Below are 21,772 nucleotides of genomic sequence, written 5' to 3' on the forward strand. Positions count from 1 at the left end.
CGCTCGCGCGTTTACCTCGGGGAAAATCAGACGCAGGACAGACTCTACGGGCCGGAAGCCACCCGGGGGGGCGTCCCCTCTCGTTTCGTGCAACGATTGTCTCTCACGTGATAAAAACGGGCCGTGGTCCGTCTTTTCACTCCGAACTCTCGCGTCCCCGACAGGGGTGACAGTCCTGTAATCTTCTCAAGCGTCCGACAGAATCGCGAGCTACGAAACCGAAAGGAAGGACAACGGAACCCCATCCGCCCAGCGCTTCGTAGGGTGCTCGTGCCGGAGTCTGAACCGTAGAAACGCCTCCACCCCTGGTGCATGCGGACCGTCTTAATACAGCTAGAGAACCGACGCATGTGCCCCACCGATTGTGCGTCTCCTCCCCCTTGAGGGTTTGTGGGGACAGCGACTGCAGATAGACGCTTCACTAGGCCTCTGCTCTGTTTCAGTCAGGAGAGAGGGAAGAAGAGAAAAGAGAGAGAAGAGAAGAAAAGAGAGAAGAGAGAAGAGAAGCAGAAAAGAGAGACGGCAACGGGACGTGGAAGGAAGCGACACAGACCACTGTCACTGTGAGCACGCCTCCCCGCGGGACTCATACGGCGGAGCCTCGATGTGACAAGAAAAGTTGAGAATCTGGATTAAACCGGTTAATAAGGCCCGTTGCGAACGATTCTTTCACGCCATCCCGGACATCGCCTTGCCTCTTGTTTGTGTGGATACAATTCTTAGACCACACAGTTCCCACATCTCCCTCCTGTTTCACCGCTTGACTCTACCTTGTGATCCGACACAACACCCCACTCTCGCGAAACTGCAACTGAAGAAATGGTCTCCCCCGCGTTCGTCGAGGCGAGAACGGGACGCCTCCCTGCGACTAAACCTCCGTCGTCGCCAACCCGACGCCGCTTCGTCTCGGCGCCTGCCTACCAGGTTACACAATGCCTTTGCTCAATGGGCTGCATCCATCAACCGAATCTCCCTCCACCGTTCTCTTCCCAACGCGCACACGCGCTCTCGTGTAACTCTCTGTCTCTGCCTCCTCGCGCGCCTGTCTGTCAAACCGCTTTGTCATCTCCCACACTCCGTTCTTCACCTGTTACGCTTCGTTCTTGCTCCTCTCACTCCTCTTTTTTCTGAAATTCCCCTTTTCGTCTGATGCGTGTCGTTCTCTCGCCCGCTGGTTTTGCGTTGCTGCGGGGTTTTGGGCTGTCTCTCCTGTTCGCCGACTTCTGATTTCCCATCCCTTATTACTCGCGGCTTAGTGTCTGAGATTCGCGCTTAAATACCCAGCGTGAGCGCCCAGCTCGCTTGGCTCTCGCTCGCAAGCAGCTTCACCGTTCTCTGCATTCTCGGGCGTCTCGCGGGTCCTCGCTCTGCGCCACGCACGCCTCGACTGGACATGTGGAGAGGCGCAGCGCGCCAGGCGTCGAGGGAAAAAGAAGAGCTAGGAGGCTCTCGAACGGAGACAGCCGGCGCGGAGAGACACCCGGCTCTTGCGCCGCTTCCACGGTGTCTCCGCCGCTCTCGTTTTCGCGCCTCTTCTTCAGAAACTGGTCAACAATGCGGGCGAAAGAGTCGGCCTGCAGCCGCACGTGCGGGCGCACCCGCGCGAGCACTCGGACGCCTTCTGCTCGACTCCCCGTTCCTCCGTCCACGCCGTTCTCCGCAGACAAGACGATGCCGGCGACCGCACACCTGCACAGAAGGGAATGCTCGTCGCTAGCGCCATGGCGGGCTTCCGCGGGGGACAGCAGAGACGCGAAGAAGGCAACACAAAAACGAAGACGAGAGACTGTCTCCGACTCGCGAGAGGCGACAGACAGGGGGAGAGAAAGCGAGAGAGAGAAAGAGAGAAGGAGTGGGGAGAGAAAGCGAGAGAGAGAAAGAGAGAAGGAGTGGGGAGAGAAAGCGAGAGAGAGAAAGAGAGAAGGAGTGGGGAGAGAAAGCGAGAGAGAGAAAGAGAGAAGGAGTGGGGAGAGAAAGCGAGAGAGAGAAAGAGAGAAGGAGTGGGGAGAGAAAGCGAGAGAGAGAAAAAGAGAAGGAGTAGGGGGGAGAAGAAGAGCGAGAGAAAGAGAGAAGGAGTGAGGGAGAGAAAAAGAGAGAGAGATGGAGAGGAGAATAATTCAACACAGACGCAGCCACGACTGCTTTGTCCTCGATCAGAGAGGCACCGCAGTCCGGCGGAGGGAGAAAGCAAGAGCGGGCGAGGTGCCGCAGTCATCAGAAATGAAAAACGAGAGAGAAGAGGCAGCAGGCACACGACACTGGAGAGAAAAAACAGACATCCAGGCAGAAAAAGAAGCGGAAAAGGAAGCGAGGGTGAGGGGCAAAGAGGCGGAAATCAAAAGTGCAGGAACAGAACAGGGGAAAGAGCGGAGCAGGAAGAAGAACAGCGGGGGCGGGGGGGGCGGGGTGTAGAGTCGGAAAGGCTTCCACAGGAGACGCAGTTTGCTCTCCCACAGCTGGTTACCTGACGAGGTTACGAGGCCGAAGCGCGTGCTCGCGGAGGGTCTCTGCGTCGACCGTAGAAGCCAAAACAATTCCATCTGAGCACGGCGCCGCACAAGGGAACGGTTCGCCACACACATGCAGAGGCGTTCGTCAGTCGCCCGAACACAGCGCTGAGAAGCGCCGGAGCACTGGATTCCGTACACCAATAATTGCGAGGAAGCATACGCATGCACAGACACATATGCAGAAACCAAAGACATAAATACTAGCCCCATGAAGAGCACGTACCTGATTTTGCCCGCGGGTCGAACAGGTTCTTGGGACGCCTGTCGGCGGCGTGAAGTCCATAATCCCAAACCTCCCAGCATGCACATCGATAACACCCCATACACCTCCACACTGTTCTCTAGGAACGCCCGAACCTGCACATTGCGAGGTGTGCAGGTACTTATCTATACACAAAATCGTTGGGACGCATGAGGCCAAAACGTACGACCCTATAGCGGCGTAGCAAAGTCGCGCGATTGATCGGGACCTAGGGAGACGCTTGACAGGAAATACAGCTGCCTCTCTCTGTTTTCCCTCTGCGTTCCTCTTTGAAAAACGTTGTTCGGCGGAGTTTCTGTGGCGCAGCCAAGCGCGTCCAATCTCGGGCACGACATGCAGACGCAGGGTCTCCCTGCTCACCTTCTGTCACGAGTGTCCCCTCCGTTGTCAGACGGAGACAGACTATTTGGGCTTCGCCCCGCGAGTTCCGCATCGCCCTGGGGCCGAGACTTTCGTCGACATGGAAGCGGCTGCATGCAGAAGACCAAACGCTGCCAGGGACTCCATGCGAAGGAAGGAACGGCGCCAGATGAACGCCACTGCATGCGCTGGGGATCTCGAGATCGCCACGCATTATTTTCGAAAAAGTGCAGTGAGTGAAAAATCAAGCGAAAAAACGGCTACCCAGTGCGGTCGGTGAGTGGGAAAGTTCAGAAAGAGAAGACAGAAAATCTCTGGATACACACGAACGGAAAAACGAGCAGTGCACGAGTCGCCACCCTCGCTTCCCAGGGATTGGCGTTTCCGGCAAACGCAGGCACACAAGCGGGAGGAGGCTACCTCAAGCATGGCTACTGAGAGAGGGAAAACAAAGACGGAAGTGAGGTAACTGGTAACCTACACACGTGCTCTCTCTAGATATGCACATATGCCTATGAGCAAAGTACTGAAGCACATGCAGGCAAACAACGATATACACATATACGCATACGCAGAAAAGTCTAGTTGATGGACAATCGTGGTGTACATCCGTGCCCTGTGTACACCGTGATGGGAGCATGGATCGAGGATTTGACCTACGAGAGATGAGCGTCTCGCCAAGAGAGACAGAAGTCGCTTAGGGCCTCCACGTACGGCGCCTCGCGATGAAGGAAAACCAACGAGTCAGATGGCCAAGGCTGGAGTTGACTGAGAACACGTCGCAACACAGACCAGGCAAACGCACACCCTTGAATTGTCCGACCGTTTACGTGTATAGACACACAGGGACATACGCACATCCATATATATATATATATATATATATTTGTATATATGTATACAGGTATTCAGAGATAGACAGACATTCAAATCATTACATACATATGTATGCATATGCGTCTATCTATCTATCTATCAATCTATCTGTCTATCTATCTATATGCATGTATGCATGAAACTATCTAGGGAGAGACAGTGGAGCTGCAACGGCTTTGGACATGCGCGGTTTGCACAATTCACACTTTTCTGGCGCCAGCTTGTTCCCGAGTCTGCCGGCATCTCACCCAGCGTTGTTGGGAGCCGCCTAGATTTCCTTGTTTCTCCATTCACGTGTACCCAGCCTCTCGAGAAGACTATCCCGCTTCATACGGACACATACACAAGCTTGCATGCGCACACGGGAATTCGAGACGGCGGGACCAGCACGCTGTGACGGGGCCCTACCTGCGGTAAAGGTGCTCCAGGGTGGCGGCGGAGCAATCTTGAAGAGGCAGCAACTGGAGAGGACACCGCGAGGCGCCTACATCCATTTCCTCGAACCTGGCCGAGCCGACGAGAGATGCAGCAGCACACCAGAGCGCAGGAAAAACAAATGAAAAAGGAACGACCTCGGAGGGTCTCGGACCCAGCCTTCACCGACTCACGAGGCGTGTGCCATCTCAGCCGTATTCGTCTCGCCTGTCTCCCCACGTGGGTTGCTCTTCGCAGCAGCGCGTTCCGTGTCTCGTTCTCTGTCTCTCTGATTTTCTCCCGCTCGTTCTCGCAGGCAATGTTTCTTGGTTTTGCGCTTTTTCTGCAATCGAGGTCTGGCTGCGCGGAGCCGACCTTCCCTCGGCTCTCTCGTTTATATCCCACAGCCTCCGGTCCCACAAAGGCCGAAACGACCTCTTAGGGCATCCGACGATTCTTTTTTTTCGCGTCTCTCACTCCTCGCTTTTTGTCCTCTCTCGTCCCTGCCCCGTTGTCCTTTATCTGCGCCTTTCGGCGCATCTCTCCAACCTCCCTCGTTCTTGCCTTTTCCGAGTGCTGTGCCCTCCCCGCGTCTCCGTTTTCGTGCGTTTCCCCTTGGCAAGCGTTGCGTCCCTCCCTGTCCCTCTCTCTCTCGCGAACCTGCTTCGCAGCAGAAACTGCCTGCAAGTTGTCTCTGCGTTCCCGAGCATGCAGTCGTTCCACCAGAGCACATCGGTGACGAAGATGAGCGAGAAACAGCAACAAGAGCACCTGCTTGCCTCGCCTCTGTTTCGCGCCTCGCGTTCGCGCTCCAGGAAGATCTCCCGGACCTTCCGCTCCTGCACGCTCTCGCCTTCGCCCTCGGTTCTGAGACACCTCGGGCAGCCGTCGACTGTCTCCTTCGCACAACCCAAAGAGGCGGCAGGAGACTCGAGGCATTCGGCCCACCGTAAGTCGTGACTGTTTGTCCACACGCACTCGAGAGCCGTGAAGCCCCGCGCGCAACTCCCCCAGCCCGAGGTGTTCCAGCTGGAGAGACACCGGGGACACGCAGCCCACTTGGGTTGCGACTGCAGAGCATTTCTTTCCCGCATGCACTGCTTCGCCCTTCTGGGTCTCCGTCTCCGCGCAACGTCCTTGCACGAAGCCTCCATCGCGACGTCTTCTTCTCTTCCGCCTTCGTCTGCAGAGTGCATTGCCGCCCCGTTCGGCTCTTCGGATCCTTCGCGCCCTGCAGAAGAAACTTCCTCTCGCCGTTCTCGCGCCTGCGGCGCGGCGTGCGCATGCCAGCTAGCCACGGCTTTCCGCTGTGCCTCCTCAAAGCGTTCGTGGAAAGGCTGAGGATTCAACAGACCGCGGACGATCCCGCGCTTGTCCACGATCGCTCCCATTCCGTCGTGCATCACGAGGAGACACCGACGGCCCTCCGGACGCAAGTAAACGTACCAGTCCTCTGCAGAGACGAGCAACACACGCGCGACAGCCCAATGCCGCCTCGGCGCCCCACAGGGACTGACCCAGCTGCAGAAACGAGCGCCCACATAGACGCGCGCCCCGACGCCGTCGTTTTCCAATGACGATGTCAACATGCAGGGATGCACTTCATATATATATATATATATATGCAAGTGTACATGGTAGATACATGCACATTCAGATGCAAACGCATCTCCATATATATATATATATATATACGTTATATATATATGTTTATTTGGTGTTGTTTTTTGAACTGACCTGGTGCAGAGAATCCAGGGAGGAACGTTTGGTCGACGGCCTGAGATGACACGGTGTTTCCTGACGCGTGTGCGTTTTGCGGTTCCTGACCGACTTGTGCCTTTTCCCTGAAGAGTTCCGGAATGACGATCGGCTTCGGGATGGCGAGCATGGAGGCAAAAGAGGAGACGGACCTCTGCTCGCGTTGTTTCTTGGGCCACTGACGTCGACTGTTGTGTGTCTTGGAATGCGCAGCGTCCCGAGGCTGCATGCGTGTGTCAGCCTCCCCGTACGCCTCGCCTACGAAGTCGGAACTCGAGCAGGGTGCCGAGGTTCCCAAAGACAGTCTGCTGTCTTCGTCCATGGCGATCTCTTGGCCTGGCGCCTCCTCGCCGCAATGCAGGCTGGTCAATTGATTGCGTTCGCCGCGCTGCGAAGTGTGTCGACTTGCCTCTCCCTCAGCCGCGTTTCCCCCGCGCCTTTTCCCGCTTTTCTCTCCAAACTGCGAAGGCAGCCCGGCAGCTCGCCTAGCCTCGGCTTCTTTGTCTTGCACTTCCTCTTCTTCGTCCTCGTCTGGTGCATCGAAAATGGGGTTGGCGACCGCGTGAGGGACATGCAGCCTAGACAGCTCTCGCAGAGACTGCGCCCGGAGAGCCTCCAGCTTCTCGACGCGCCAGCAGCTGCGCTGAGCCCTCAGGAGGCCTTCTCGCCACTCCTGCTCCGTTCGCGGCCTCGAAAACAGAGGCGTCTTTTTTTTAAAGTCGGCGCGCCGAGCCTCGTAATCGACCGTCATCCTGTCGAAGAGGACGAAGCGAGGGCGGCAGCGAGGCCGCCTGCAAACACAGGGGAGAGGAAGAGACCGAGAAGACGCCGCAGAGGGGGGAGATGTCGTCGCGAGCGGCGGTGAGGCAGGCTCGAGTCGGAAGAAATCGAGGGCGCAGGCCAGAACCCTCGCCGGAGGCTGCGGGAAAGTTAAGGAGGAAGAGAACCCGCGGGCACACGACGGAAGGGGGAAAATCGCGACGCACACAGGCGTGCCTCCTGGAGGAGAGACGGCGCTCTGGAGGAAAGCTAGAATGGAGATGGACGTGACCCGCGCCGACGGTCGAGATCGGAGCGCGAATCCGGACTTTGGTTTAAAGTGTCGCCATCTTTGTCCCTTAAAAAAACGTGGGTCTTTCTAGAGTCCTGGTAAGCGCTTGAGAACCGCGTTGTTCGCGCGTTGAGAGTTCCGCTGGAGACGTCTGTCCGTGCACGGCATGGCAGCCGCCGGAGCTATTGCAGCTGCACAAAAAGAGAGTCATCGCCGTGGAAACTTCTCTCCAGTGATCGCTGGAGGCGTCGAAAACTGAGAAGAAACGGACGGGATGTGCCAGGAAGACCACCTCTGGAACCGAACTGTTCTTGACGGCAGATCGCGCGCAGCCCGAGCCGGCCTCGCGGAAAGCAAAAAACGGGGACCAAAACGGATCGGAAGGTTTCCCGAAGACCATCGAGAGACTCTCATTGGAGAAGAAAGAGATTCTATTGTCAATGGGGACACAACGACACGAAAAAGCTCGCTATTCCATGCGAGACGCGAAAAAGACACAGCATGCACGCGCGGCCGGCATGCAGCCCCGCCAGGGAATGTGCACGAAAACGAGAACGCAAACCGGCGCTGGCGCAAACTCTTTTAATTTCTGATTTCCAAGCAACAGACGCTAGAGTTGCTCCAAACTTGTTTTTGGGGATTTGAGGCAGACTACGGCCTTAGATCTTGCATACCTCTGGTTGCTGTCCTAGAAACTCTCATGCCTTTTTCGCTTCGGGTTCAGTAACACACTTTGACCCTCGCTTCCACATGTCTCTCCGTTGCGGCAAGTACCGTTTCCATTCTGTTCCGGTAATGGAATACACGGGGTCCGAGCAAGCTGTGTGCTTGTCGGTGGAGCTTGAACGTAGCAGAGAACCGTGCACCCGGCCTCGGTTTCTTCTTGGACATTTTTGGCATGTTCATCTGCAGAACTGTACATTGTCGCGACTAGACTGCGGTCCGTTCCTGTGTGATCTCTCTGGAAGAACACGTGTTCCGTGCCGAGATTTCCACTAAAAAATAGATTGGAGAACGCCCAGGAAGCAGCTGTTAATTGCAAACTTCATCCCATCCGCGCGTGTTCCCTTGCCACAGATACCACTTCGAAACCAGTGACGAGCCTTTTACCTACACCGGCGCTGGTACGCGTCTGTACGAAACCCGGGGAGACAGGAAGGTCTGGTGACCGCTTGACTCCCATCTGCCGTTTACACAAATCGAGGAACTTAGCCGACATTCCTACAGTGCTTAGGCTCATAGACCCAGCATCAGCATCCACCTGGCGCCTTTCGTTCGGAAGGAGAAAAACCGAGGATCCTGCACATCAACTACATGTCTTTCGGCGTCGCTGTCCGTGAAACATGACGCGTGAATAATGAAGAGTGGAGCGGGGGAACGTGTGACGCAGCTTCCTTTGCTAGAGAAAGACGTGGAAAACCGTGGAAAGCAGCATGCAGCTGCAGAAAGATACCGCGCGCCCCCGCCGAGATCCAGAGGCGCGCTCTGCAGGGCGCGGCGGAGAAGTTGTGCACCAAAGAAGAAACATGTCAACCGGGAAAACATGACAAGGGGCGAGAAGGACAGTCACCTGGATCCGACAGGAGAATGGAAACAACCTCAGTTTCGGCCTTCCTGTGCGTGTCAGATGGGTTGTGGGACTGTGGGGGAGCGCGCTGCCGCCTAGACCCCAAAACGCGGCATTGTGTCCTTGCGTTCCAGTTGAAAGTTCAAACGGCTGTTCTATTTCCACAATAGTTATCCTCTTAATACTGTGCTCTGCCCGCAGCCGTGGTTGGTTGTTCAATGTGATCGCCTGCCGAGCGCTTTAACCGCCTCAAGATCGATTGCCCTGGAGCTGGCGTGCAGCAGCTCCTAGTAGGAGAAAAATTCGTGTCTTGCACAGGCGGAAAATTGACACGGAGGCAAAGCTGAATGTTGGAATCGAGAAACGTTAAGACGAGCAGCTGAATTCTTTCTTTCGTTGCGCAGAGCATGCGGGCAGGTTTTCCTAAGAGACAAACATCGTGCGAGCACCGTACCGCCGACGAGAGAGTCTGGCGTTAAATTTTCCGGAAAAATCTCGGCAGTCCAGATTTTCTAGTGTGCGGAAAAACGAGAACACGTTCCGGATTCTCGTCCGAAACACTGCAGCGCTCGCACTTTGAGATCATCAGGATCGAACAGCAACACACAGGGAAACACATAGTCCATGGCCTGGCCAGTGCCTGCTCGTCCTCCATTTCCAATCCTTCATGCCATATCTTGCATTGCTTCGTTGCAGATAGGAACACAGACGAGAACCACTCGCCTCCAACTGCCTAAGCTGTGCCGATCGGCCAGAGCAGGGGGTTCTTACTGGAAGATCAGCATTACGATGCAGCATTAAGGTGCCACACAGGAGACGCCCAGCTCGAGGCCGATGCACGGGGACGGAGTCGACAGAGGAGCCACCAGACGAGAAAGCTCGAAATATCTCCTCGAGCATATCAGCTGGTTGGCATGTACACAGACAATCGAGGACCGACCGCAGCTAGTTGGGGTGAGAGGGGGGCTGAGGCGGCCGGCGCAGCCGGGAGAGGCGTGCCGCCATGCCAAGACATCGGACTTCAGAGTGTTTTTCTTTCCCTTTGAAAAAACGAATGCTGATGAGATTGACATGAGATTTTGCAAAGGGAACTTGGACGAAATGGTACTGTCGCCGAAGAACTCCTTCCACCTTGAAAGGAGCGGAAATTTTGGGCTAAGACAGGCGCCAGAGCTCTTCAACTTTTCCGCGAGCTGCGAGTACACCGCGCGTGAGCGCGCATGCATACGTACGACAACCATTTTTGGCAACAGATTTTTTCCTTCCTTTTCTGGCCACGTCTCCTCTGCTTTTCACATCGCATTCCTCACATTTCTTCAGCCGCCATTCCCCCCGTCTGTGCCTCTTCCGCCGGGAAAGCGAGGCGAAAAACGACCCGGAGCAGCGTGAGATCCTATGCTGACGAACGGGACAAGAAGCGCCTGACTTTAGCAGCCTGGAGACCGATGCTTGTGAAAGCAGATCTTCGCTTTCCAAAAGTGAAATAGAGGAGACTACTCGACTGTTCGGCGGAAGGCTACTCAGGGGGTGCGCCTCGTTTTCTGGAGCCCCGTGGCATCGCAATCTTTTCCCTCCGGTGTGTCTCCGGTGTATCGGGCTTCTCCAAGCGTAACAAAACGCAGACCACCGTACGGAGACTGCCGTTAGAGGACTTCCTCTTCCTGGAACCCTAAAAGCGAGCGTTTTCCCGTCGAAGGCAAAAGGTTCGGTTGCTGTATCGTGCCCATATCCTACGACTTCGCCGGCCTCAGTTCGACAGATGGCGCAGCTCCCCTCTCCGTCCGATCCTTAGCTGTTTTCATCTTTAATCTTTTTCCTCTTCTATTTCCCACTCGCCTTTTCTCCCCCGTTTGCCCCTGTCGGTGCGTTTATGCCCCGTCTTCCGCCTTAACAGTATGCCGCCTGGAGTATCGCCCCAGCGCCCCGCTGTGTTGGACGATATGGAGAGCTCGCGTCCGACTTCTCTTTCCTCTCGCACAGATCCTTCCTCGGAATCGTTCTCTTTCAGGTATCCGTCTCCCTCTGCTCTGTTTGATCCCGGAAAAGGAGGCGAAGCGTCGTACGCACCGTGTTCTTCCCTGTTTTCCTTTTCTTCGAATGCTCGCTGCTTGGTCAAAACCCGAGACACAATCGATTTTGATTCTTTGTCTCATCCATCGCACTTGTCTTCTTTCACCATCCCGTCTTCGTCGTTATCGCGTTCGTACTCGCTTGACTCCACCCAGAGAAAAGCGGACCAGGACAGTCCGACTCACGCTCCGCACTCGCTCCTTCACACAGACATCTTTTCTCCCCTGGCATCGCTTTTCTCACGCCGCTCTGGCTGCACTCCCCACGTCTGCGCGGATGGCAGAGACAGGAGGAGCAGCGTTCCGCCTCGAGGCAGCGGTCCCGGCACAGAAGCAACGGAGAGTGCGCCGAGTCTTGCTTCTGGTGCAGCGACACTCCGTCCAAAAGATGGTTCGCCAGGTGGAAGGCTCCCCGAGCGCGGGACCGCCGCACAAAACGCAGTTTCCCGAGAACCGGCGCGCCCTTCAGCCTCGTGCCGCTCGCCGTCTTCTGATCTCTCTTTGCTGTTTGCCGAAAGAGAGCTGCCCCAGCGGAGCGCGAATGGCGAGAACTCGGGGGAAATCGTCACGCCGTTCGGCGAAGGCCCCGCCCGCCTCTCTCCGTCTCTCTCTGGCCTGCCTACTGCCCTGACGCTCGGCGCCTGCACGCTGACGCAGGGCGGTTCCACATGGGACTGCCGACCGAGCGGAGAGGACTTTCCTCTTCGCTTCGTGCCTCTGCTGCATGCAGAGCCTGTGCGCGGCGGCGTTGAGCAGGCAGTGCCTCTGGATCCGGGGCCGCTCGCGTGGTCCGCATGTCCCTTCACCGTTGACCCTCTCGCCTTCTCTCTCTCGTCGACCCTCGGGGAAGGATTCTGCAGCCCGTCTGTTGCGGATCCCTCTCTCTCTCTCCACGTCTCTGTTGCGGCTCTCGCTGTAGCCCTGAAGTTTGCCTCTGCGATGCCCCCCCCTTCGACCGAACGCGGCAGCGGCGGCGTCGCGCCAAAAGGCTCGTCCTCGCCTTTGCGCCCAGAAAAAGAAGCCGAGAGCGAGCGAGAGAAGGAACAGGCGCTGGTGCGTGCGTATCTTCAAGAGACGCAGCGCAGAAGAAAAGCGCAGCTGGAGAGCGAAGAAGAAGCGAACGCCCTCATGCCGCTAGGTGCGGTGACCGCCGCCTCGAAGAAGCAACACGACGAGCTGTTTCAAGCGTTCCACGTCGCCCACCGCGTCGCAGACAGCTGGGTAGAGCGACTGGCGAGCGGCCAGGACTGGGGGAAGAGCATCCCGAGACAGCCGGCCGGCAGAGAGCCCGAGACACAGACAAACCCAGGCTGCTCAGCGGATGTGACAGAAAAACGAGGAGAGGCTTCAGGTCTCGCTTCGTGCCTCGGGGGAACGCCAGACTGTGGGCAGACGGATTCGGACGGCCTGCAGGAACCGCTGGAAACGCGTGCAACAGATAGCGAAGGCAGGAACCAAGACAAAGGCGAGGCAGAGAGCCAGGGAGATGCGCCGGAGAAACCCAGACTAGCGTGGGAAGCCGCACACCCATTTCTGTCAATGAAGCTGTCCTGCAGGCCGAGCTCGGCCGCGCGGTCAGTCCTGTATAAGGCGCTCCGGGGCGTGGCGAATGATCTGGCCAAAACAGAGCAGATTGCAAGGCACCTGAGGGAAAAAACAGGTGAGGACGGAAAACGAAGAGATACGGGCAGAAGCGTGGCCGTGAGAAACGCCAACGAGCTGAAGGCTCGTCTGTGCCTTTCACTCTCTCTCTGTCGCTCTCCCTCTCTCTCTCTATATATATATTTGTATATATTTTCGGAAAGCATGTCTCCTCGACCGCTTGTTCGTTCTTTTTCTTCCTTGGGCTTTTATCCTGTTTTCGTCTTTTTTTTCGTGTTGGTGTGGCTGCGACGCTCCTTTAGATTTGTGTGCGCTCGAAGACTTTTCTTTTGCGTTTCATTCTCTTCGCACTGCCCGCTTTTCTCGTCTTTTTCTCTTGCGCGCAGAACCTTCAGCGGCCCTCGCTCCTTCGCCTTCGGTCCCGTCCCCCGGCGCCGTCTCTGGAGAGCCAGACGCGCTTCTGGAGTCTTCGGGGTCGGGTGCGACGTCTTCAGCTTCGGCTGACAGCTTGTTGGGGCAGTCGTCTTTGCGTACTGCGTCCTCGCCGGGCGGTGAGGAGAGCAAAGAGAGCACGGGCGAGAGCTGGGCGTCCGGCGTGGGCGGCGATGGTGCGTCGTCTCTCAGTTTCTTGGAGGAGGAAGAAGAGGCAGAAGAAGCCGAGGTACAGCAGCTGGTAAGACGCACGATGCTCCTTCGCTGTCTCCGCGATCTCCTGGGGGAACACCGATCTCTCTCTCTGCAGGCGAGCGCCGCCCTCGGTGTCTCTCCGGCTTCCAAAAGCGAGTCTCCTTCGACCTCTTCTTCGTCCACTGCTGGCTCGCCGTCGTCTGCGTCTTCTGTTTTCGATGAGGAGAAGTTGCGTCAGGAGCGCATTTTGTCTTTGCTTCTTCGGCAAGTCGAGCGACACGAAGACCGGCAGGTGCCTGCGCTGCTCCTCTCGGCCGCCACGCCGAAGCCCGTCAAGCAGCACTTGGTTCAAGTCCTTCTCGCGGAGGTATTGGCGGAGATTTCCGTCACGTACCACCAGGAACGACTTCACTTTCTCCACCGTCCCTTGTCCAAGCCAATCAAAGGACTGCCTTCGGGCGAGAAAACCCCCGCGTCCCTTGCATTTGCGAGCGCCTCCGCGTCGCTCGGGAAGGGCGGGACCCAGCCGGGGCTGCTCGGGAATCCCCTGACCCCCTCCCATCCTCCTGCGGACGGGTGTGCGTCTTTGCCGGTGGACCTCGCTGGGCCCTCACCCCTGAGCATTTTGCAGTGTCTCGTTCGAGCCCAACGCGCGGAAGCTGCGACCGCGGAGGTCCAGGCGGACGTGGTTGCGGCCGGGCGCGCGGCGCTTCTGCGACTCGCCCAACTAGCGCCGAGGCTGACGGCGTGTGTCCCGCTGCTTCTGCCTTACCTGCCGCACTTGCCGAGGCTCCTTCACGTGCAAATCCAGTTGCTTGCTCAGCAGGCGCAGCGGGGGGACCTGACGGCGAAGGCTGTGGAAGAAAAGCTCCTCAAGCACTTCAAAGACCAGGAGGCGTTCGCATGCACACCCTTTCTCTCGACGCTTTCCCAGCAGCTCACCGAGTGCCTCTCGGCCTCGCGACCGACGCTGCCCGCTCCAGGCGTCGCCGCCTTGTCAGGCCTGGCGCCGGGCGCCGGGGTCCCCCAGGCGGTCGCGTCGGGCCTCTTGGCCCCCGGGGCGGCGCCCTTTTTGCTCGCCCAAGGCGCCGGCGGCGAGCGCGGGCTGGGCGCTGTGGGTTCTCTCGCACCGGGCCTCGCGGGCGTGAACGCGGCACGAGACGACGGCAGGGCGGCCAGCGCTCAGGGCGGACCTGGAGGGAAGCCGGCGGCTTCGGCTGCCAAGAAGCCTTCGAGGAAAGGCATGGGGATGAGTGGCTGGGCGCTCTTTGCGAAGGAGAAACGCGCAGAGCTCCAGCAGGAGGGGAGGCTCGAGGGCGAGACGCTGCCCGAACAGACGTCCTTCGTCGCGCGCTTCTGGCACCAGCTGAGCAAGGAGAAGAAGGCCGAGTGGGGTCGGCGGGCCGAGGAGCTGAATCGCCAGGCAGGCCTGCGGATGAAGAAGGAAGAGGAAATCCGGAAGATGAAGGAGGCAGAAGCCGAGAAGAAGCGGGCTGCCGAGGCCGCCGCGACGGCCTTGCCCGGGCCCGGCCTGGCCACGCCCCTCCGAGAGCACGCACTAAATCTCACGTTCAACCAGGTCTTGGGGGGCGGCCTGCATCACCCGTCCCTCGCCGCGTTCTCTGCGCCCAAGAGCGCCCTCCCTGGAGGCGTCTACGCGCAGGCAGGTGCCGACGACCGAGCCCAGCCGGCTCCGCTTTCCGCCGGGAAGGGGACCGCAGGCCCCGCGACGCGCGTGCACGCCGACGGGCCTGTCTCTTTTGGGGGGCGCGCCCCGCCGAACCCTTCGACCGGTGGGGGACTCCCCGGGGACGGCGTGTCTCAGGCAGCTGCTCAGGCTGGCGAGGCGGCCGCGCAGGTTTCTGCGGGTTTTGCGCGGATCCCGCAGCCCCAGGGCCATCCCTCGCCGTTCTCGGCCTCTGTCCCCGTGCCTGGGGCGACTGCGGGCGTGGCGAGGGCCCCGCAGCGGCCGCTGGAAGGACAGGGAGGCGCTCCGGGGGCCGAGTTTCCCGCGGCTGCCAAGAAGAAGAGTCGCTCTGGCGGAGGCGGGAAAAAGGGCGAAGGCGGCCAGGCCAAGGGTGGCAGAGGGTACACCGCGTTCACCTTCTTCGCGAAGGAGATGCGGCAAAAGTGCAAGGAGGAAGGAATCGAGTGCGGAACGTCGCTCAGCGAACAGAACACGTTCATCGGCGATAAGTGGCGCCAGGTGTCTCCTGAAGAGAAGAAGATTTTCCAGCAGCGCGCAAAGGAGGCCAACGAGGCGTGGCGACGCGAGCACGAAGAGAAACTTCAGGCGCAGCAAAAGGAAGAACATGCACGGAGACAAGAGGCATCCGCTGACCCTGCGTTGGCGTTCTCCGCCCCGCATGCAGGCCCGAACCCGTCCACGGGCCCCCCGCAAGCACCAGGAGCGGCGCCCTCGCCTTCGATCCCTGCGTCTGCCGCGTATTCTTCGTTTCCCGCCTATTCTTCGCCGGGCCAGGCAGGCGCGTACCAACCCGCAGCGGGGCCGGGACACCAGCCCCCTGCTCAGGGCTATCAGGGCGCGTATCCTTCGTCTGCGTCTTCCCTTCAGGAGCGTCGAGGAGACAGAGAGAGCCTCGACGCTTTCGGCCACACGGCTTCGCACCTGACTCTCTCGCACACTGCGTCCGGTCCGGGCTCTTCTGGGCCCGCGCGTCTGCCGCCTGAGCAGGCTCGAGGCGACTCCGGCGCGCCGTCTCAGCCTTCGCCTTACCCTGCAGAGTCTCGGGCGCTCTTCTCTGCTTCGCCTTCTTCGTTTTCCGCGGCTGCAGCGGCCCCCGGCGAAGAGGAAGGCGCGAGAGGCCGGGCTAGCTCACTCGATTCGGCGTCTCCGCCGCTGAAGAAGCGGCGAGGAGACGGCAGCGACGAGCAGCCTGTCTCGGGGCCTTTCGTCTCCTCGGTGGCCCGGGCTGGAGTGGCGGATCCGAAATCGGGCGCGGGCGGTGGGGTAGGGACTCCGGAGCGCGGCGAGATGCGTGCCGGCGAGCGAGACAGGGCGCTGTCCGTTGAGAAGCCTGGAGTCGACGGGCGCGAGCGGCAGGCAGTCTACCCTGCGTCGCCGCTTCCTTCCAGTGCTAATGTAGGCCAGACGACCTATTCCATGGGCAGCCGAGTGGGGCCCCAGAGAGTGGAAGTGCGTGGAGTGGCGAGCGCCATGATGACTCCGGAGGCGCAGTGGAGACGCGAAGACGAGGCCTTCAGCCACAACCAGGTGCCTTCTGTGCCGTTCACGCCTCCGCCGTCGTCCATGCCGTCCTTCTCACCGAAAGCCCCGCCTTCGCCCTTTGCGTCGGAACCGACTTTCGGCCCAAGGAAACAGGGGCTCCCCGTGGCCCATCCAGCTCTCGCGTCGCTGGCCTACCCGCCAGAAGAGGTGATGTACCAACTCAAGTTCGACTCGCCATTCGACGGCGAAGAAGGCCGCAGAGACGAAGACCGAGAGGAAGAGCGGGGGCGCAGCGCGTACGCTGCCGGGGACCGAGCGATGCAAGACAGAGTGGACTACTTCGTCTCCGAGCAAGTTCACAGTGCGCCTCTGCCTTCTCGGCGAAGCGCACGCGCCGCTTCCCGCGGGGCACTCGAGAGACGCAGCCCTTCAGAACGGGCGGAAGAGACAGCGAGAAGGACGAGCGAGGACGCAGCGTCGGATGGAGACAGCGATGCGGAAAGCGCAGAGGAGCGCGAGGGCGAGAGCAGCGGCGAAGGCGCCGAGCCGAGAAAGGGCCCTCGGAGCGTGGCTGGGCGCGGAAAGCGCAGGGAACATCCGCGGACGCGCACGAGAGCTCGCGACCGCGAGGGACAGGACGAGGCCTCGGAGACTCCCCAGCTCGTGACGCGATGTCGACTCGGTGCGAGCGGCCGGAACGCGCGGCAGTCCGACGAGGCGGCACCGGATGAAGGCGATGTCGACGAAGGCGAGGCAGAAGAACAGGACGAAGAGTGGGAAGAAAGTAAGCTTTCACTTTGCGGGGACGGGAGGGCTTACGCGGGCGACTTCGCTGCCGCAACCACGCGCTTCCACGAACTACGTGTTTTTGTTTTTCGGTGAGGGTTCTTCTCGCGTCTCTGAGGTTTCGGATGCGCGTCTTCGGCTGCCGAAGTTTCCGAGCGGCGCGAATGCTCCAGAGGGCCTGTCGCGCGCGTGTGTCTACCGCTGTTTCAACACGACAGTTTCCGTAGCTGTAGATGAATGCTAAATCTACAGTTTATTTTTTTTCTCCGATGACCACCTGCATGACATGTAAATGCTCCTTCCGCCATTCGTTGACTGTGTTTGTGCCTCTGCGGAGGGCGGCAGGGAACCCTGGGTGTCTCCTTTGTCTCCTCTCGCGCTGCCGTGTTCTATTCGGTCGCTGTCGCGCGCGCATCCCCCCCCCTCTCCCCCCCATTCTGCTGGCTCTTCTCTTCCGGATCCTGAAGAGAAGGTGCGCGAGACCACTTCTTGCTCACGGGCGTGGCCCCTGTTTCTCCTTCGCCTTCCGAGCCTCTCGCTGCGCGCTTTGTTTCTGTTTCTGCAGGTGGAGACTACACCAGCGACGAGGAGTTCGTTCCGGCCTCGCGCAGCCACTCTACATCCGCGAGGAAAGGACTGACTCGGAAAGCGTCGCTTTCTTCGTCTTTTCAGCGGAGGGGCGAAGACCGGGCCGCTCAGGGCGCTCCCGGAAGGGGCCAGAGGCGACCGGGTGCGGTCACAGGAACAGCGGGGGAGCCGAAGGGAAGCGGGGACGAGGAGACAGGAGAAGTAGGGCGCGCGAGAAACACGCATGCCAACAGGAAAAAGAGAGACTGCCCGACGCAGAGCTCCAGAGCGCGTGCCCGGAGACGAAGAGAAGACGGAAAAGAACTGCTGCAGCTCTCGCTTCCTGCCTCCATCGTTGAAAAAGAAGGTACGATTCTCACCTCTCGACTCGGCACGCCCTGCGCCATTCGCTCATATAGATATATACTTATATATATATATAAATGTATATATTTGCATACATATCGCAGGCGAGGGAGAATCCGGGGCGTGTCAGGGAAGGACCAGAGGAGCCCATCAAATGCTTGTGAGATTGGTGTGTTTTTCGAGGCTGTCTCCGATGGCCGCTCTGCGGGTGAGACGGAGAGATCTGGACGTTTTACTCACAAAGACAGAGTGAGAAGAAGCGAGGGAAAAATGTCTGGGGAAGACTTGGTCTCTCTGTGGCGGGCTTCTCCGTGCGTCGCAGTCGCTGTTTGCCTGCTTTGTCCTGCAACCTGTCCCGGTTCGTGACTGTGGCTGCCGCCTCCGCTTCTCGGCGTCCTTCGCTCGTCACTTAGACGGTGGACGTCTCGGTGCCTTTTCACGCCTGTTTCATCTTGTCTGGTCGCCGTTCTGTCACGCGCGCGGGCGTTCTCCAGGGCCGCTGACGCTCTGGGATCTCATTCAGCGAAATAAACGGAGGCCGCCCAGCTCCGCTAGAGGCGGCCAAGACGCTGGGGCGAAAGCGAAGGCCGGAGCAAGTGGCAAGCACGGGGGCAGAGAGGAGCAGAAAGAAGAAGCAGACGAGGTAAGGGGGAGAGAAGAAGAACTCGGGGGCCTGGCATTGTGGACTGTCGATGTCTTTTCACCCGCTTTTGAATCTCCGTTTCCGTCTGTCCCTCGCGGTCGCCTTGGTGGTCTTGGCTGCTCCGTTCCTCTCTGGGGCGCTGCGGACCTTGTGAAAAGCGCTCTGGTTTCTCCTTTTTGGCGGTCGCTGTCTTTCTCAGTCTTTCGATTCGGTTCTCGGCTCTCTCTTCTCGGCGCCCCCCGCCTTTGGGCCAGCGAGTCTGAACAGCGGCGCGGACCAGGCTCTGCAGCCGCTGCTGGCGCCGGCGTCTCCCGCGGGGGACAGGAAGGGGCGAGAAGAAGACGAAGGAACCGCGGAGAAAGACCTCAGCGCGCTCTTCGACACACCGGGGCAAGGGTCGGCGCCAGCGCTCAGACTCGACGCCGACGGGCAGCTGGTCATGGCCGAAGGCGGCGAGGAACTCGAGCCGCCCGTTTGCACGTGAGGAACAAGAGCGCAAAGGCACAGCCCAGGGCGCCTGGGAAGGCGACACCTGCCGCGAGAGACACGGCGGCGCGAGAGGGGGAAAACGGCGTGGGCACTCGCGAAACAAAAAGGCCAAAGGCAAAAAACCAGGAATCGTGTCTCTGGCTACTGCGTGCATGTGCACACAAAAATCTGTGCCCGTAGAGAGAGAAAAAGAGGAGAGAGAGGACGAGACAGAGACGGGGAGGACGAGACAGGCAGAGAGAGACAGAAGGTGATGTCCACCATGATGGAGGCATCCATTCATAGAAGGCGAGGCGTCCTCACGTCTGAGGAAGTGTGTGCGTGTGGAGTGTCTGACCAAATCCGCAGGCAGGTGAGGGATCGGAGCGAGTGACGTGTGTGCGTTGTTTTGCACATTTGTATTCGATCGTCCTGTTCACACAGGTATCGACCTCTGGATGCCTTCCGACATTTATTTTAGAGCAACACACATATACCCGTTGGCTTTTGTTTCCTCCGTTCAGGTGTGGGGCAAGCTTGGGTTTGTTCGATGGTCTCGGCCAGGCGGCGCCGTGCGTCTGTCTTTTCAACGGGCGAAGGCGCCTGGTGGAAGAGGGTGGCCCGGGGGGCGTGAACGGTCTGTCGCTGCAGCCGTACGCAGGGGCGTACAAGAGCACAAAAGGCAAAAGGTGGACACCCGAAGAAACGCAGAGGTAAACGCGTGCATTCCCCCCCCCCCTCCCCCCCCCCCCCCGCCACCTTTGGTTCCCAATGTAAAAGATGGGTGCGAAACGGAGAGAGTTTGTACCGTGCGCCTCCGCGGTCGGTAATCGCACCGATGCGTGTGTTCTGACGACGTCGATTTCACGTCTCGCCCACATTTCTGTAGAGCCAAACCGAGGAAACCTCCGGCTTTGGTGCGGAGTTGCTGCGCATGGGGACGGGAGTCTCCGGTGTGTTGTGGAGAGATTCGCGTAAAACCCGTCTCTGCGTCTGAGTGTTGGGCTCGCCTCATTCACGAGCGGCAGCTGTACGCGGGGCGTTTTCCGAGCGCGGCGCACAAGGCTACACAGGAGGGTGGCGCGTCGCCCTCTCTGTGAGATCGAGGTGCGGTTTCTTGTCTTTCTGTTTTTAGGTTCTACGCCGCACTCGAACAGTACGGAACAGATCTGCTCCTGGTCGGCACGCTGCTGCCGCACGTGACAGACAAGCAGTTGAAGCTCAAGCTGAAAATTGAGGAGCGGCGATGTCCGGAAAAAGTGAGATATTTGGTTTCCTCTCGTGCCACGAGCGCACAAGAGCCCTCGCGCCTCTTGTGTGTGTGTATCCTTTCCGCCGTGGGGGGACGGTCTCGGACAGCCAGCAACTTGAGAAGGAACTGCCTCCCTGCCCTAGAAATGGCCTTGAAAGACACGACAGGCAGCCACGCAGTTACAGCGACAACAGCAAGAAAGCGGTTTATCTGTATGCATGCATCCACACCTACGTATGGAAATATCCATATTATATATATATATATATATATATATATATATGGACGAGTATCTGTGCTCTTGATGTGCATGCTGATGGGGATTTCATTCTCTGTAGAGAGACGCCGATTGACTTCGTCAGATGCTCTCGTCTTGACGTGAGTGCGGGCGTCGTCTGGTTTCCGACAGTAGCGCGCATGCAGTGTGCGCCAAGAGGGAGAATGTGCCGGCAAAGAAACGTCTCTGGGTTGATTTCCAGGTGGAAGCAGCGTTACGTCGACGGAGACAGTTGACCACGGATGCGTACGAGGGGGTGAGTTTCTTTCAGTCCTTTTGCTTGCGGCCGCACAACGTTTATGACTTTCTGGCGCGTCTTACCGCTCCCCTGTTTCTCTCCTGTCTCGTTACAATTCGGAACCGGAATCGCCTCTTCGCCTCATTTCACTTTTCGTTCCATCTTTTTGGTTCAATCTCATTCGTTCCATCTCATTTGATCCTCGTGCGCTCCCACAGAAACAGCTGCCCCGTGCACTGCCTTTTCGGTTCCCTGCTTCTAAGTTTCGGGCGCGCGTCCGCGTGCGTCTTGCTCTTTCTCTTCCGTTCTTTCTTCCTCCGTTTCTGCCTGTCTCTCGTTCTCCCCTCGCTTCTCCGCTTTGTCTCTTTTTCTCCTCCTCGCTCGTGACCGTTGCCTCCCGTTTTTTACTGGGCGACATTTGGTCTGGTGCCTTTTCTTCAGATGCACGGCAAGATCAACACGGCGCTCCACTACCGACGCGCTCTCGGATCTTCTTCGTCCGACGATAGCGACGGAGAGAGCGAGAGCCCACGGAACCAAATCGTGGACTCGCCTGCCTTTCCTCAGCCCGCGCTACCCTCTGCACCTGCTCAAGGTGAGCATCAGGGGCCGTGCGCGTTATTCGCTTTCTCTCTTTTCTCTTCTCTCTTCTCTCTTTTCTCTTTTCTCTTCTCTCTTCTCTCTTTTCTCTTCTCTCTTCTGTCTTCTCTCTTTTCTCTTCTCTCTTCTGCCTTTTCTCTTCTCTCTTTTCTCTTTTCTCTTCACTCTTTTCTCTTCACTCTTTTCTCTTTTCTCTTCACTCTTTTCTCTTCCCTCTCTTCTCTTCTCACTCTTCTCTTCTCTCTTTTCTCTTCTCTCTTCTGTCTTCTGTCATTTCTCATCTCTCTTT

The 21,772-nt window shown here is 58.5% G+C and overlaps 2 protein-coding genes across 2 annotated transcripts in view; one reads left to right on the top strand and one right to left on the bottom strand.

The window, feature by feature from the left end:
• Nucleotides 1–1,325: 1,325 nt before the first annotated feature.
• On the bottom strand, nt 1,326–6,931 carry NCLIV_021130 (conserved hypothetical protein; the record flags this gene model as incomplete). The annotated part of the gene is made up of 7 exons (XM_003882308.1): nt 1,326–1,689; nt 2,465–2,540; nt 3,133–3,242; nt 3,793–3,900; nt 4,417–4,512; nt 5,083–5,875; nt 6,160–6,931. The coding sequence occupies 7 exons, from the start codon at nt 6,929–6,931 to the stop codon at nt 1,326–1,328; spliced, it is 2,319 nt and encodes a 772-aa protein (XP_003882357.1).
• Nucleotides 6,932–10,693: 3,762 nt separating this feature from the next.
• Nucleotides 10,694–21,772, top strand: part of NCLIV_0211b (myb-like DNA-binding / high mobility group box domain-containing protein) — a gene marked incomplete at both ends in the record, with an annotated part of 11,585 nt that continues 506 nt past the window's right edge. The window contains 8 exons of the mRNA XM_003882309.1: nt 10,694–12,527; nt 12,856–17,070; nt 17,638–18,006; nt 18,500–18,648; nt 18,848–19,128; nt 19,641–19,829; nt 20,252–20,375; nt 21,325–21,478. Of these exons, the coding sequence (XP_003882358.1) occupies nt 10,694–12,527; nt 12,856–17,070; nt 17,638–18,006; nt 18,500–18,648; nt 18,848–19,128; nt 19,641–19,829; nt 20,252–20,375; nt 21,325–21,478 (7,315 nt within the window). The remainder of the gene's footprint in view (nt 12,528–12,855; nt 17,071–17,637; nt 18,007–18,499; nt 18,649–18,847; nt 19,129–19,640; nt 19,830–20,251; nt 20,376–21,324; nt 21,479–21,772) is intronic.

Source organism: Neospora caninum, chromosome VIIa (assembly GCF_000208865.1).
Source record: "Neospora caninum Liverpool complete genome, chromosome VIIa".
Classification (NCBI taxonomy): domain Eukaryota; phylum Apicomplexa; class Conoidasida; order Eucoccidiorida; family Sarcocystidae; genus Neospora; species Neospora caninum.